Source organism: Amphibalanus amphitrite, unplaced genomic scaffold (genome assembly GCF_019059575.1).
Source record: "Amphibalanus amphitrite isolate SeventyFive unplaced genomic scaffold, NRLGWU_Aamphi_draft 000468F_arrow, whole genome shotgun sequence".
Classification (NCBI taxonomy): Eukaryota; Metazoa; Arthropoda; class Thecostraca; order Balanomorpha; family Balanidae; genus Amphibalanus; species Amphibalanus amphitrite.
Genome location: NW_024881962.1, coordinates 147993 through 161578, shown reverse-complemented (window position 1 = coordinate 161578; position 13586 = coordinate 147993). Strand labels below are relative to the sequence as shown.

The 13586-nt window shown below is 54.2% G+C and overlaps 1 protein-coding gene across 1 annotated transcript; it reads left to right on the top strand.

Annotated features, from left to right (window-relative positions):
- The first annotated feature begins 217 nt into the window (after window positions 1-217).
- On the top strand, window positions 218-13240 carry LOC122392097 (serine/arginine repetitive matrix protein 2-like). Its single transcript, XM_043386611.1, has 8 exons — window positions 218-380; window positions 2702-2787; window positions 3416-3582; window positions 4935-5054; window positions 5340-10845; window positions 11091-11637; window positions 11979-12073; window positions 13202-13240. Exons 2-6 carry the CDS (start codon window positions 2706-2708, stop codon window positions 11381-11383), a joined length of 6168 nt encoding a protein of 2055 aa, XP_043242546.1. The 5' UTR covers window positions 218-380; window positions 2702-2705; the 3' UTR covers window positions 11384-11637; window positions 11979-12073; window positions 13202-13240.
- Window positions 13241-13586: the final 346 nt, after the last annotated feature.

Below are 13586 nucleotides of genomic sequence, written 5' to 3'. Positions count from 1 at the left end.
GCCGAATAAATTTTGAACTAAAGTTTTAGAAATGCTCGCTAGATGCCACTGCTTTCTGGCATAGTGAGTAATCTAGCAATTATTGACACAAGATCAGACCAATACAAATGTTGAAATTATTAAATTTCCAGAAGCATTCGGATGATAATTCCATGGAAAAAATGTTTAAAAATCTAAAAAAGTAGGTTCTTATCTTTAATTTCTTGCCGTCACTAAGTCAGTGGAGGCTTGCGATCTGTTTGTGGGCCGCGTTTTCTCGTTTTATTTCTACGAAACGACAGATGAATTGATAGCTGCTAGCATAATTGTCTTCAGCTCATTACATGAAATCTGTGCTATGGAGTGATATTTTGGTTTTTGGATTTAACGAAAGAAAACAGGCAAGTATACTCTGCGTCCTGCTCGCCGCCCTGCGCCAAATATGTATTTAGATTGCCGATGCGTTGTAATTGCAGTGCCCAAGGCAGTGCCATTTTTCTTATTTTATTTCTTCCGTGAATACTTATCTGAAACTGATAAGGTCTGGAATCTGTGCATATCTATTCAAGAGCCGCATTCGATCGCCTCTTTTCTTGTACTGTTTCACTTCACTGAATCATGGTTTGAATGTTTTTTTTTGCAACAAGAGTGTCTCCTTCCAAGTTAAAGTGAAAGCTTGTACTAGGCAGTAGTTACTGCTTTTCGTACATTTATACCTGTAAAATGCAGGGAACTGAATGTGCATAACAATCAAGATGATGTGTCAGATACCATATCACTCTTGTGGAATGTCAGGCTCTGCTTTTTCTGTGGACCTGAACTACTTGGGTGGAATCTGAAAGTAGGGCACCAGAAGGCATATTTAGTCATATGACTGCGTATAAATTCTCCCCCTCTGCTGTATTCCACAGGCTTATTGTCACATACATGATTTGTGCAAACAAAGTTCAAGCAGACTTGATCAAATCCCCCAGGCGCACTGTTTTTAGATTCCACCAAACTCAAACTATGGGCACCTTATGACTAATCACCCAGCTGTTAATAGGTTCTGAAATGACATGAGAATACCTAGCTTATGAGGAAGTCCTCTTATTTATTTACAGGCAGTGGCCTGAGTGGCCTTTTTGCTATTTAGTCAGGTACCTAGCTCAATTAGAGTAGAAATTTGTAATTGCTTGAAAATGAGCACACAATGTTTTTTCATGTCCAGCTCACTTCCTTAATTGATGGAAAGAATTTACAAGTCTTCCTTTAAAGATGTTCCTGTGCACTGTTGAATTTAAAAGACTTCAGAGATCCATTGTCAGATTTTCTCTCTGAAGACAGTGAATAAGAGTTCCATGAATTATATGACTCTATTATCAATTAGGAATGATTTTTCATATTCTGTGTCTATATTCACAAAATTTGTTGGCTTTCTTTGAATAATTGTGCAAAGTACAGTCCACAGCAGAAGTAATGTGGGGTTTCAGCCATGGGTATGTTGTGCTTCTGAAGCTTAGGAACGATTAACCAGACTTCAATGAAACTTTGAATGTAGATTGTAGCTTATATGCATCGTCACCCTTGCAGCTGCAACTTTAGCTATTGACATCTTCTTTTCGATCACTCCGCATTAAACAATCGCCAGTCAAAGCCAACCGTTGAGATTGGTAAAACCCTACATTACTTTAGCGGTGGGCTTTACCTACTTATGTAGTGCCACAAACAATGTGAATTGGCCTGTGACCTCAATACCTTCCCTTATGGTAATCAGATTTTAGGAGGCCAATTGGCCTGTGGGGCCCAGTCTCAGGGAGCATGTTTCTCATGAGCATAAAAAGTTCAATTCACAACATTTATTGGGTAAATTACATTATAAAACCTAATTTAGCTCAGCTTACAACTTACAAAACACTTACTGATAAGCCAGCTTAAGTGCTTAATGCCCATCTTTAACCTAACACCCGTTTCTGGTATTTGACAGGTAATAGTTGCTTTAGTCAAGGGTAACAGTTTTGCCTTTGACTCTTACTGTGCTTTGTTTTTGCAAAATATAAATATTTTGTTTTTCCTCATCACTCCTATTCATATATGTTTGCCTTCCAGCTTTAACCTTTGAATCTGCAGAAATGCAATAGTGCATGTGCTATTATCCCAAAATACATGAAAGCAGACCTTGTTCCTTGCTGTAAAAATTGAAGAAGAATCTTCGCTCCCTAGTCAACTCAGAATCTTTTTTTTTTTGCCTCCCACATATTCTTTCATTCTTTTTCAAATGTTCATCCATTTTCTTAATATACTCTAAGCAAGGCATGAGCTTTGCAGGCACCCATCTCCCAGATTAACCTAATGTTTGATTTTCAGGGAAACGGAGAGGGATTTACAAGATGAGGATGCTGATTTACTGTCTGAAAGTGATTGTGATTCAGATTGTTATGCTGATGGCTATGGTCACTCCTATTCATATATGTTTGCCTTCCAGCTTTAACCTTTGAATCTGCAGAAATGCAATAGTGCATGTGCTATTATCCCAAAATACATGAAAGCAGACCTTGTTCCTTGCTGTAAAAATTGAAGAAGAATCTTCGCTCCCTAGTCAACTCAGAATCTTTTTTTTTTTGCCTCCCACATATTCTTTCATTCTTTTTCAAATGTTCATCCATTTTCTTAATATACTCTAAGCAAGGCATGAGCTTTGCAGGCACCCATCTCCCAGATTAACCTAATGTTTGATTTTCAGGGAAATGGAGAGGGATTTACAAGATGAGGATGCTGATTTACTGTCTGAAAGTGATTGTGATTCAGATTGTTATGCTGATGGCTATGGTAAGTGTAGTGACCGACGTCGCTATCTCCTTCTCGTGCCGCACTGCCTGCCCAGGCAGAGCCTCGTGTCCCTTCCTTCACCGAAGACTGTATTCACCTTCTCAAGCAGTCCCTTTTATGCCCTCTGTCCACGTCCGCAAAACCCGTCACGCAGTCACCACTATAGAGGACAACACAACTGTGGCGCACAACAAAACTGAATCGTCTCTTCCAAGGCCGCGGATAACGCAGTCACTAAATCACTGCCGTATCCGATACTACAGTAAGCTTCTAATTGGATTGGACTGTGCATGATTCCATTGTTCATTCTGGACTTTTTGCATTGTTTAACTTTCTAACGTAATGCTGTTGGCTGGCAGCACCTAGTTTATTTTTACTTTCGTTTTAAATTCAAGATATAGATATTCTGCAAAAAAAAAAAAATACATGGTCATTTTTTCTCTTGAATAGGTGATTAACGTGTTCAAGTGATAAGCTAGAATTGTATTAAAGAATGAAATGCTCAATTTTTTTGAAGATTGCATAACAACTGTCATTCAACAGCTGGTGGGTGTTGACTACATTTGACAGGCGACTTGTGTTTGTGCTGACATTGATTTAATACAAGCTGTTTGACATTCTTTTCCAGAACACACACTGGCAGCAAGAGACCCGCTGGACCTGACTGAAGGAAGTCTGCAAATGTGCACCTGCATCATCTGCCTGAAGCCTCTTGAAGCAAGGAGTGCTTCTTCAGGGAATGTCTGTGGAAACTGTGCTACTTGCTTTCTCATCCACACACTTTTGTGGGTGAAGGTATGTCATGTCTTTCTCTGCTTTAGTTTATATTGCTCATCAGTCATCACGAATGTATTTGGGCTCATTTTGAAACAATCCAATAGTATGGTAGGTAATTGGTAATGGGTGTGGATATCAAGTTTGCGATCTTTACTGCTTTGTGTGACATTCATTCATTCATTCATTCATTGCCTTTAATAAGTAGTTGGATGGATCTAGCTGGAATAGTGTCTGGAAAGAGTTTCCTAAGCAATTTATGCCAGATTTAGCTTTTAAAAGTAGCAAGCTTTGCTCTGTTGTTTTGCCTGACTTTGGGCAGCCCATCTAGAAAGTTGTTGTTTGAAACAGGTATAATTTGCTGATTGGAATATTCCTTTTTTTCTTCACCAAGACACCTTGAGCTTGATTTCTCCGCTCAGCAATGTTTGGAACACACACTGTTCCAACACATCTGTGACAAAGGTGCTCACAGATTTCAGGGGCCTGTTCCACACCTGACATGATATAAATATTCTGTTGGTTGTGATCATCACAATGGCACGAAATGTGGCAATCGCCTGTCACGGACAGAAATAAAACATACAAACGACACATATAAAACATTAATACAAACCGATTTCGTACGAAAACCAATAAAATAAGACACACGTGGGCATTGCCTAAATATACTCTACGATGACAAGTCACCAATTTGCATTATTGCATCTCCCATTACATCACAACAAGAGAGAAACACTTGACAATTCAATCGCTTGGGGCGCCACGTTGAGCTGCAAAACAAATCACGAAAATCTGGCATGTCGTTCTGCAGCAGAATATTCTGTCATGATGTGCTTCGGAAGCTACGCCCCTACGCCAGCCGGTGATGGTTACTGCGCGTGCGTCATGGAATAATAGTTATTCCACAATATTTCGCGGTGTAACAGGCCTCATGTCTTTTCAGTGACACTTATGATGAAAGATTTTCGTTTTGTATGTGTGTTTATGTCTAGATATTGAACACATATGATGCCTATGAAATGTAATAAATAGAACATTAGCCGCGATAGTAAAAAATATAAACAGTAAAAAGATGTGCATTCATAAATATGTCCAGTTGCATTTTTTCAAATATGTTATTTTATATTTGACCACAAGTCATAAAGCCTTAGGTGTCGTTTCAGAACCATAACAATTCATCCTAATAGCTCATTCACCTTCTAGCTTTTGTTCTTCAATGGGCTAGACTGCTACTTCGCGTCCAACTTATGCCTTTCTTGCAATAGGTGGCCCAGTCTATGTGCTATTTTCCTGGTTACCGCTGCCCATTGTGTAGCTGTATGCGTGTGTGCCAAGCTGCAGTCCCCTGTCTAACTCTGTGCGTTCTCCAGCCTGCGGCTCCGGGCTGTCCGTCGGAGGAATGGACTCCCGGTACGGCGGCGGCTCACCACGCTCTGGACGGACGGCCGGTGGCGTCTCTGGCCGCTCCGGTGTCGTCACAGACCGAAACGGTGCGTTCCACGGCGACTGAGCGGTCGTTCGTGCTGCAGGATCGCACCGTTACTCTGTCATTCTGCTGTTGTGTGGCATCTAGAATGGAAACTGCATAGAGTTATTGATGAATGTTTAACATGTCTAAAAGTCATTTTTATTTATGATTAGATTAATGAGGATGTATGATTGAAGTGCTGAGTAGTGCTGTCAAGGAAGTTAAAGAAGAGGTTGATAATTTTGAATTAAATTATTCTTTAACTGTTCGGTTCATTTATATATGCCACCCTCTGTTGTTTTCGCAGGCGGTGGCGGCGGAGCGGGAGTCCGGTCCGTGGAGCAGCGGTCTGGGCAGTGGCGGCTCCTCCGGTGAGGAGAGCGACTGGGACGGCGGCGGACCGGTGGCCACTGTGCGCCACCGGCGCCGTGTGGGTGCCGACTGTGCCCTGATGCGGCTGAAGCGGCGGCGCGGCGCGCGTCCGCCGGCCGCCGGCGGTCCGGGCCTGCTGCGCGGCCACGCCGACCGGCCGCCACCCGTGCTCCACTCGGCCGGGGTACAGCCGGCCGGTGGCGCCGCGCCGGACCGCTCCCCGCCGCCGCCGGCCGGCGCGGACCAGGAGGTGGGCGCCGCCGGCGGCACCGACACCCGCCTGAGGAGCGTCATCAACGGCGAGGGCGCCGGCGGCGGGGCGGCCGGCGGAGCGGACGGGGCCCCGGCGGACGTCGGCGGCCGACCACTCACCGCTCTGAAAACTGTGATAGACGACGGCCGGCGGGCCGAGCCGGGCCGCACGGAGGACGACCTGGAGGACGTGTCCGCCGACGAGGGTGTGGGGGACGAGCGGACTTCTCCCGAGGGCCGGCCGCAGGAGCGGGACGACTCACCGCCGGTTGGAGGGGTCCAGAGTCCGGTTGTATCGCCGGGCGCCCACCGTCCTGCTTCTCTGGACGATGTATCGGACGAGGACGCGCTGGCCGGTAACGGTGTCGAACACGATGATGTCGATGCGATGGCCGAGGACCGTGAGGTAGGGGAGAACGGAGCTGGTGACTTGGCGGGCGCGGAGACGGAGCCGTGCTCGCCCGGCGGGGCTGATGGCGCTGACGGAGACGGAGAGGGTGAGACGCTTCTGCCCGGAGGGGAGCAGCCATCTATCCAGGAGGATCGGGCGTCGGAGGAGCGACTTTCCACTCCAGAGGACGGGCCGTCCGCCCCGGATGAGCGACCATCCACCCTGGAGGAGCGACCATCCACCCCACCAGTCGAGCGTCCATCCACCCCGGAGGAACGGACGTCCACCCCGGAGGAGCGACCATCCACGCCCGAGGAGCGATCATCCTCCCCAGTCGAGCGACCATCTTCCCCGGAGGAGCGACCATCCACCCCGGAGGAGACGCCCTCGCCGTCCGCGGGGAGGACGCCCGAGTCGCCTAGCGCGGAGGTAGCCGAGGCTGATCCTCTAAAGTCGCCGATCACTGAGAGGACACCAAAGTCTCCAAATGCGGAGGAAGCAGTGGTCAGCCCACCAAAGTCGCCGAGTGTTGAGGCACCTGCAGCTGACCCACTAGAGTCTCCTATGGCGGAGAGGACACCCGAGTCGGAGGTGGTTGACCTACCAGAGTCGCAGAGTGCTGATCCCGCTGATAGTACCACTACTGCGGCAGCGACAGGTGTATCAGATGCTATAGGTAGCGTGGCTGAGGGTGATGCGGACGCTGATGCCGAGCTGTGTGAAGCGGAGTCTGGGCCGGACAGGCCAACCGACTCAACTCATCAGAAAGAAGCATTTAGTCCTAACCAAAGACTTGTTGAGACTGGGGATGATGTAAGTGAGATAACATCCACCCTGCACCAAGATTGTGTAGCAGGCGGTGTTTCTAGCGGTGCTACTGGCGGTTTTATTTCTGACATGGGCTCTGTGGATAATCTTCCCGCGGAAGAGGCCTTGATATTCAACGACCGTGCCACCTCGGGAGAGAAGCTTCATCCCAGGGAGGATCGCGAGTCCGCTCCATCCGATATGAGCGATACGGAATCCTCAATCGTTGCTGAAAGCTCAACACGTCCAGACGGTTCTGACTGTTCCGAGGCAGCTGAGCCGCGTGAACTATTGCCAGGTCACGAAAGGGTGAGCGATAGTGAAGAGCCGTCTGCCGGCGATGGCGATGCGGGCCAGGGAGGTGTAGCGAGTGACTCAAAGGCAGCTATGAGACAAAACATTCTACCAGGCCATGAGTACATCAGCGATAGTGGTGAGGAGTCCCCTGTCGTCGTTGAAAGCTCAGAACACTCGGACACTGTTAGTGGCTCCAAGGCAGCTTCTGAGCACAGTCTTCTCCCAGGCCACGAGCGTGTCAGTGATAGCGGCGATGAAGTAGAGCCTGCTGTAGCCGCTAGCCCTAACGGGGCGGCTGTCAGTGATTCCGCCGCTGTGGTGGGCGGTGCCGCCGGGCTGGCGTCTCCCGTGTACTCTCCGGTCATGTCCCCGGCCAGTATCCACTCGCTGGAGTCTGTCGGCTCGCCGCAGCGTGGGTCCGCTGCGGCGCCCGCCGAGGCGGCCGCCGGACACAGTGCGCTCGGCGTGGCAGACGCCAGTGACGTCTCAAGCGACGAGGAGCTGGTACGTGACGAGGCCGGTCAGCCGGCCGCGTCGGAGTCCTCCGCTGATGGCTCGCAGAGGCCGGCCGGTGACTGGAAGCTGCTGCCCGTCGAGAGCATCTCCTCGCCGGAGAGTTTCGGGCCGGACCAGGAGGAACCAGATGAGCCCGCGCCGGCTCCCGAACCGGAGCAGACGAGTCCGACTCCGACCGAGACGCCGCCGCCGACGGCGGCGGAACCAACCGTCGGGCCGGCCGCGGCGCCCGCGACCACACCGGCGCCGCTGCTCTGTCTCGGCACGGAACAAATTTCTGACAACGAGGAGGACGGCTTTGACGACGGAATGGAGGAGGGTGAGATCCCGTCAGAGAGGCCTCCCACCCCGCCGCCGCCGGCACCGGCACCGGTCCTCCTGCCTCCGGCACTCCCAGCACCGGCGGCAGAGTCGGTACTGCAGCGGCAGCCCGGCGACAGCGAACACTACGACGACGCCGATCTACCTGAGGGCGACTTCGAGGAGGGGGAGATTCCCTCCGACCTGCCACCTGAACCACCGGTGGCGTCTCCGAAGCGCGCAGAAGAGTCGCCACCGCCTGGCTCAGGCACGCCGCCGCCGGACGCTGTCGTTCAGGTGCCACTCTCGCCGGCTGATGAGCCACCGCCGGATGGTGACTACGAGGAGGGAGAGATCGTGGAGGAGCAGCCACCATCGGCCGACGAGCCGGCTGACGACGACGCTGACTCACCGCCGCCGTTGACGGTGCCGCCCCCGCGCGGCGAGCCCTCCGACGGAGAGGAGCCCGTGCGGGGCCCGTCCAGGGGCAACGCGTCGCCGTCGGCGCGCCACGCGGCCACCGCCGGTCCCACGACTATCAACGACGACGACGACGCTCCGGACGTCGACGAAGAAGTGCGCGATTTTGTCGTGAGTGAGAAGACCATCACTGGTCTGGATGATGATGAGGAAGGGGACACTGTAGGATGGAAGAAGTTCCGCAGCACGCGGGGACGGAACTATCGTGATGGAAAGCCGGCCGGCCGAACGGCGGCCAGGTCCAAAGAGACTGGAGAATCGCGAAAGGAGACCAGACGCTCACCACCCGCGGACGGTGGACGGAAGGGCAAGAAGCGAGACATTCAGCGGTACGATGTCCGCAAAGTGATCACGGAGCGGAAAATGCGTGCACAGGAGAATCAGGAGCGGGCTGGCGTCGTGCGGCGCTCGCGTTCGTCCAGCTCAGCGGGCTCGCGCTCGCCGCGCCGGGCCGCTCAGAGGTGGCGGAGGTCACGCACGCTCAGCCGCTCGCCGGGACGTCGTCACCGCGAACACCGACGAAGGTCTCGGGAGAGGCGCTCTCCGCCACGGCGCGGTCACTCGCGCCATTCGCCCGCGCGCCATTCGCCTGCGCGCCACTCGCCGTCGCGTCTCGCCCATCCGCGCCACTCGCATCCGCGCCATTCGCTGTCTCCCACACCGCCACATAAACGAACTCAGTCACCTGTGAAGAAGGGAAAGGATAAGAGCAGAGAACGGAAGAGGAAACTCAGTCCGTCGCCGGGCGCTGCTCCGAAGAAACTAAAGAAGAGGAAAGAGAAAGTGAAAAAGAAAGACGACAAAAAGAAGAGGAAGAAGCGCCTAAAGTCGCCCGTCTCTAAGGCGGTGATTGTGGACGGCGATAACCTGGTGGTGAGTGTGAACTTCTCGAAAGAGTCCCGCGACCGGCTGGGTACCAAGAGCCGCTTGGTGAGGCACGAGGATCGGGAGCCGTCCGTCGAACTCTCCCCGGTGCGGGACAAACCGGCCAGAGTTCGGGACCTCCCGACTCCCTCCAAAGACAAGCGACTGCCGGTCCGCGACCGCGACCGAGACCTGCCGCGTCGCGATCGCGAGGAACGAGTCAAGCCGCCGCGTGCCGGTCGCCAGGAGCGTGATCTCTCGCCGGCCCGGCAGCGGCGAGATGCCAGGAAGGAGAACAAGGATCCAAAGCAGAGTGCGCGCTCGGAGCGTAACAAGGACGGCAGTGAGCGCCGCTCGCTGTCGCCTCGTCCGGCTCGCGGCAGCAAGAGAGCGCGCAGTGTAACACCGCCACGGAAGCGTCGCAGTCCGAGCCCGCGGTCTAGAGCGGCGGCCAGCCCGCGGGCCGCACCGCGGGTCCGCGCGCCAAGTCCCCGCAGTCCCCGGGCTCGACTGCCGAGTCCGCGAGGTCGAGCGGCCAGTGCCCGAACACGCACTCCCAGTCCCCGCTCTCGGGACCAGCTCAGTCCGCGACCACGGGCGCCCAGTCCTCGCGGCAAGGCAGCCAGTCCGCGGGCCCGCAGCAGAAGTCGGTCGACGTCAGAGCGGCCGCGCAAACACCCGCGCCGCTCGCGCTCGGGCAGTCGCTCCAGCTCGTGGTCTCGCTCGTCCGACTCGAGTGAGTCTCCGGCGCCGAGTCACCGCCGCTCTGACAGCCTCTCGCGCCGCCGGCAGCGCCGCAGTCCGGACCTGATCGATTTGGACGAGGTGGTGGAGGTGTCGCCGCGGCGAGACGAGCCTATCGTCATCACCGACTCAGACGGCGAGACTGAGTCGACGGCGCCGCGGCCGACGCAGACCCGCGCGGCTGCTCCTGCCGCGCGCCCGGCGCCCGCTGCGACCGCAGAGTCGGCGGCGTCGGCCCCGCGCGCGACAGCCCGCAGTCCGCGCGGCCCGAAAACTCCGCCGGAGCCGGCCGCCGCCGAGCCGTCGGTGCGGTTCTCGCTGAGCGCCAAGCTGGCGGCGGTGAGGATGATCAACAACCCGCTGCAAGAGGAAGACGACGAGGGAGACTCGCCACCGGCGTCGACGGCAGCGGCGACGACGGCGGCCGCCGCGGCGCCGGCGGCGGCGACCACCCAGCCGTCGGCGGCGGCGCCGCGCGGCCCGACCACGCCGCCCGAGCCGCCGCCGCCGGACGCTTCCGAGGCCAAGTTCGGCGACCAGTACGACCCGTTCGAGCCGACCCACTCGCCGTCGGGGACGCCCGACTCTCCGCCGTCGCCCGACGCCATGGATAGCCCCGAGCTGGCGGCGTCGCCCGCGGCGCCGGAGCCGCCCCCGCCGGCCGCCGCCGAGCCGTCCCCGCCTCCACCGCCGCTGCCGCCCGCGGAGCAGCGCGACCGGGCTGCGGAAAAACCACCGGAGCCGCGCCACCCGGCAGAGGCGGAAAAAACGACCACCGCCGCCAGCAGCGGTCAGTAGTTGAATCAGCGAATACACTCGTTTCGTTTAAAATAACCGTTTTCTGAACATAATTTTCTGTTTTTACCACAGACGCAATATTTGAGCCGAGCGAGCTGATGCAGTTGCCATTCTGTATTGCTAAACGTAAGGGGCTGTGGGCAATGTCGCATTTGCTGTGAGGAATTTGCTTTATTCATGACATGTTGCCCACGACTATGCTCTGCTGTTCTAACCTGCTAGCTGTTGTGCCCACAGCCGGTGACCAGCCTATTTGCCGGCCTGCCGCCGCCGTCGGCGGCCAGCCTGCTCAGCAGTGTTCTGAGCAGCGTGCTACCCGACACCTCACGGCCACCGCCCAGTCTGCCCTCCGCCTCGGCTGCCCCGGCCGCCACCTCGAGCTCAGCGGGGGCGCAGGCCGCGCCGGCGGCCACCACTGCGCCTCCGCCGGCGGCACAGAACGGCCAGCGAGGCTCGGCAGATGTGATCGACATGGACGTCTCGCCGTTCTCCCCCGACTCCCCCAACTCGCCCGACTCGCGCGAGGGTGATGACCTGTTCGAGCCGCCGCGGCCGGCGCGCGCGCCGCAGCCGGGCGCCGCCGGCCGCGCCGGACGTCGTATGGATCCCAAGGATCGGTTTGAGGCGATGTTTGGCGGCGCACAGGGCCGGGGCAAGGCGACGCCAGCGAAGGCCACCCCGACCAGGGCGGCGCCCGGCAAAGCGGTGCCGGGCAAGGCGGCGGCGGGCAAAGCGGCTGGGAAGCAGCGACCGGCGGCCCGCGGCGCCCGGGCGGGCAGACGCAGTGAGTTGACGGAAAGGGGATGCTGCTACGTGGTCTCTGGCGATTGCGTAGTTGCGTAGTGTTAGACTGTGAATCTTTGGTTGCCTCGTCAGGCTTGCAGTTATATTTAGGGTGAAACAGTTAATATTGCTGGGTTAATGATAAGAAAGAAAAGACGGGTATGGCATTGAATCGTACAGTGTCAATCACTAATGTGTATGTGCGTGCGTTTTTTAGATGCTTTTCTCTGAAAGTTCGGCTATCAGTTCAGATTTGTCAGATGATCGTTGATCTTTGTGTGAACGAGCCGGCCAGGTGTGGAATCGCTCGACATGTTGTTGACCCCCTTCTGCCACCTGCAGCGGGCGGTAAGGCTGGCGCCGGCTCGGCCACCGCCGACGCCGATGACGCACTCAGGATTGTCGACGACGTGCCCAACTCGGCTGTGGAGATGCAGGTAAAGGAAAAGGTACGCTTTACGCTTGGTAGTGCTTAGTGTCACTACCAGCCCCGCAGTCCCGGTCCTGAGTCACTCTGGACCGCACTCCCTGCTCAGCGGGACGGGCGACGCCATCCCGATATCCCGGTCTGGACGGCTGTTCCCGGAATCCTGGTCTGGACGGCCGCTCATGTACCCAACAGCGGCGGAGACGAGCCCTGCAGGGGCTATCACGGCAGGCTTCGGCGTGGTGGTAGTTGCATTGGCGTGTTGTACTGTTCTATGTAGGTTGGTGATCATGCTTAGGGAAGATTGTGCTGAGTTAGTAGCCAGTTAAGCGAGGGAGACATTTCATTGACACTTTCTGTTAGTTTACCATCTCGTTTATTTCCCGTTGGATCAATTTTACCTAATGTTGATTAAAAGATTCCACTAACTGAAGTAAATACGGCGCTCATATTAGTGTTCATATGTTTTTGTGATGGTCTTACCCCCGTATTTATGTCTGCCGATCGAACCCTGCAGCTCCAAGTATTTTGTTTGATGTCAGCCACCTCACGCACGTTTGTGTAATTGTACATCGATGGGTTTACGAGTCACTGCATGCTAGCTCACTGTTGCTATTTATTTTGTTCGTTAGTGTTACCACGTACGATTTTTTATCGACTGAGTGAATAATTCTTTTGAAATCACTGTTGCGCATAAGCTTATTCTAGATAACGTTTATAAACTTCATAGTCATAACGTAGGTACGTTATTCCTAGATGACTTGGTTAATTTTCAACAACCAATCATTGACAGCGAGCCTTCAGTTATTACGCTGCCATGCTGACGAGACGAAAAGTCACGAGTCTTCTGCAGCTGCGATTTTCACAGCGCTTTATGTATTTCCCTCATTTTGCTACCATCAGTGTATTTAAATGTGGTTCTTTCGACAAAACTATTTTTTATCCGGAATGGGAAGTTCTTACAGAGGCGCGTGCTACACTTGGGGCTGATCTATTTGTATCATATATCGGTGCACCTGCTTTGGGCCTTGTACGGTGGTGGGGATCCCTCACTTGTTTAACCCGTGGGTGTCGAACAAGTTTGTCAACTCACCTGTCAGACAATGCTGACTTACGTCGGACACATCTTTGTCCACAGTTCCTGAAGAAGCTGAACCGCCAGGAGCGTGTGATAGAGGAGGTGAAGCTGGTGCTGAAGCCCTTCTATCACAAGCGCACCATCACCAAGGAGCAGTACAAGGAGACCCTGAGGAAGTCGGTCCCCAAGGCAAGTCGACGTTTAACTCGCCTACTGTGCCGCGCTTTTATGTCTCGAGTAACCGCTGTGTCCGTACGTTAAAGTGACCATCCCACCTTAACATTAGTTTTGAGTTGAGATAGCCAAATTGGTGGCCATGGCCTGCAAATACCGGTTTGGGCACTCATAACATCGAAAAATGCTTTAATTCGGAGATATGGAATTTCAAACTTGCGGATTCTAAGGGGCTAATGCATTGGGATGCCCCCGTAGAATTTGACGTGAC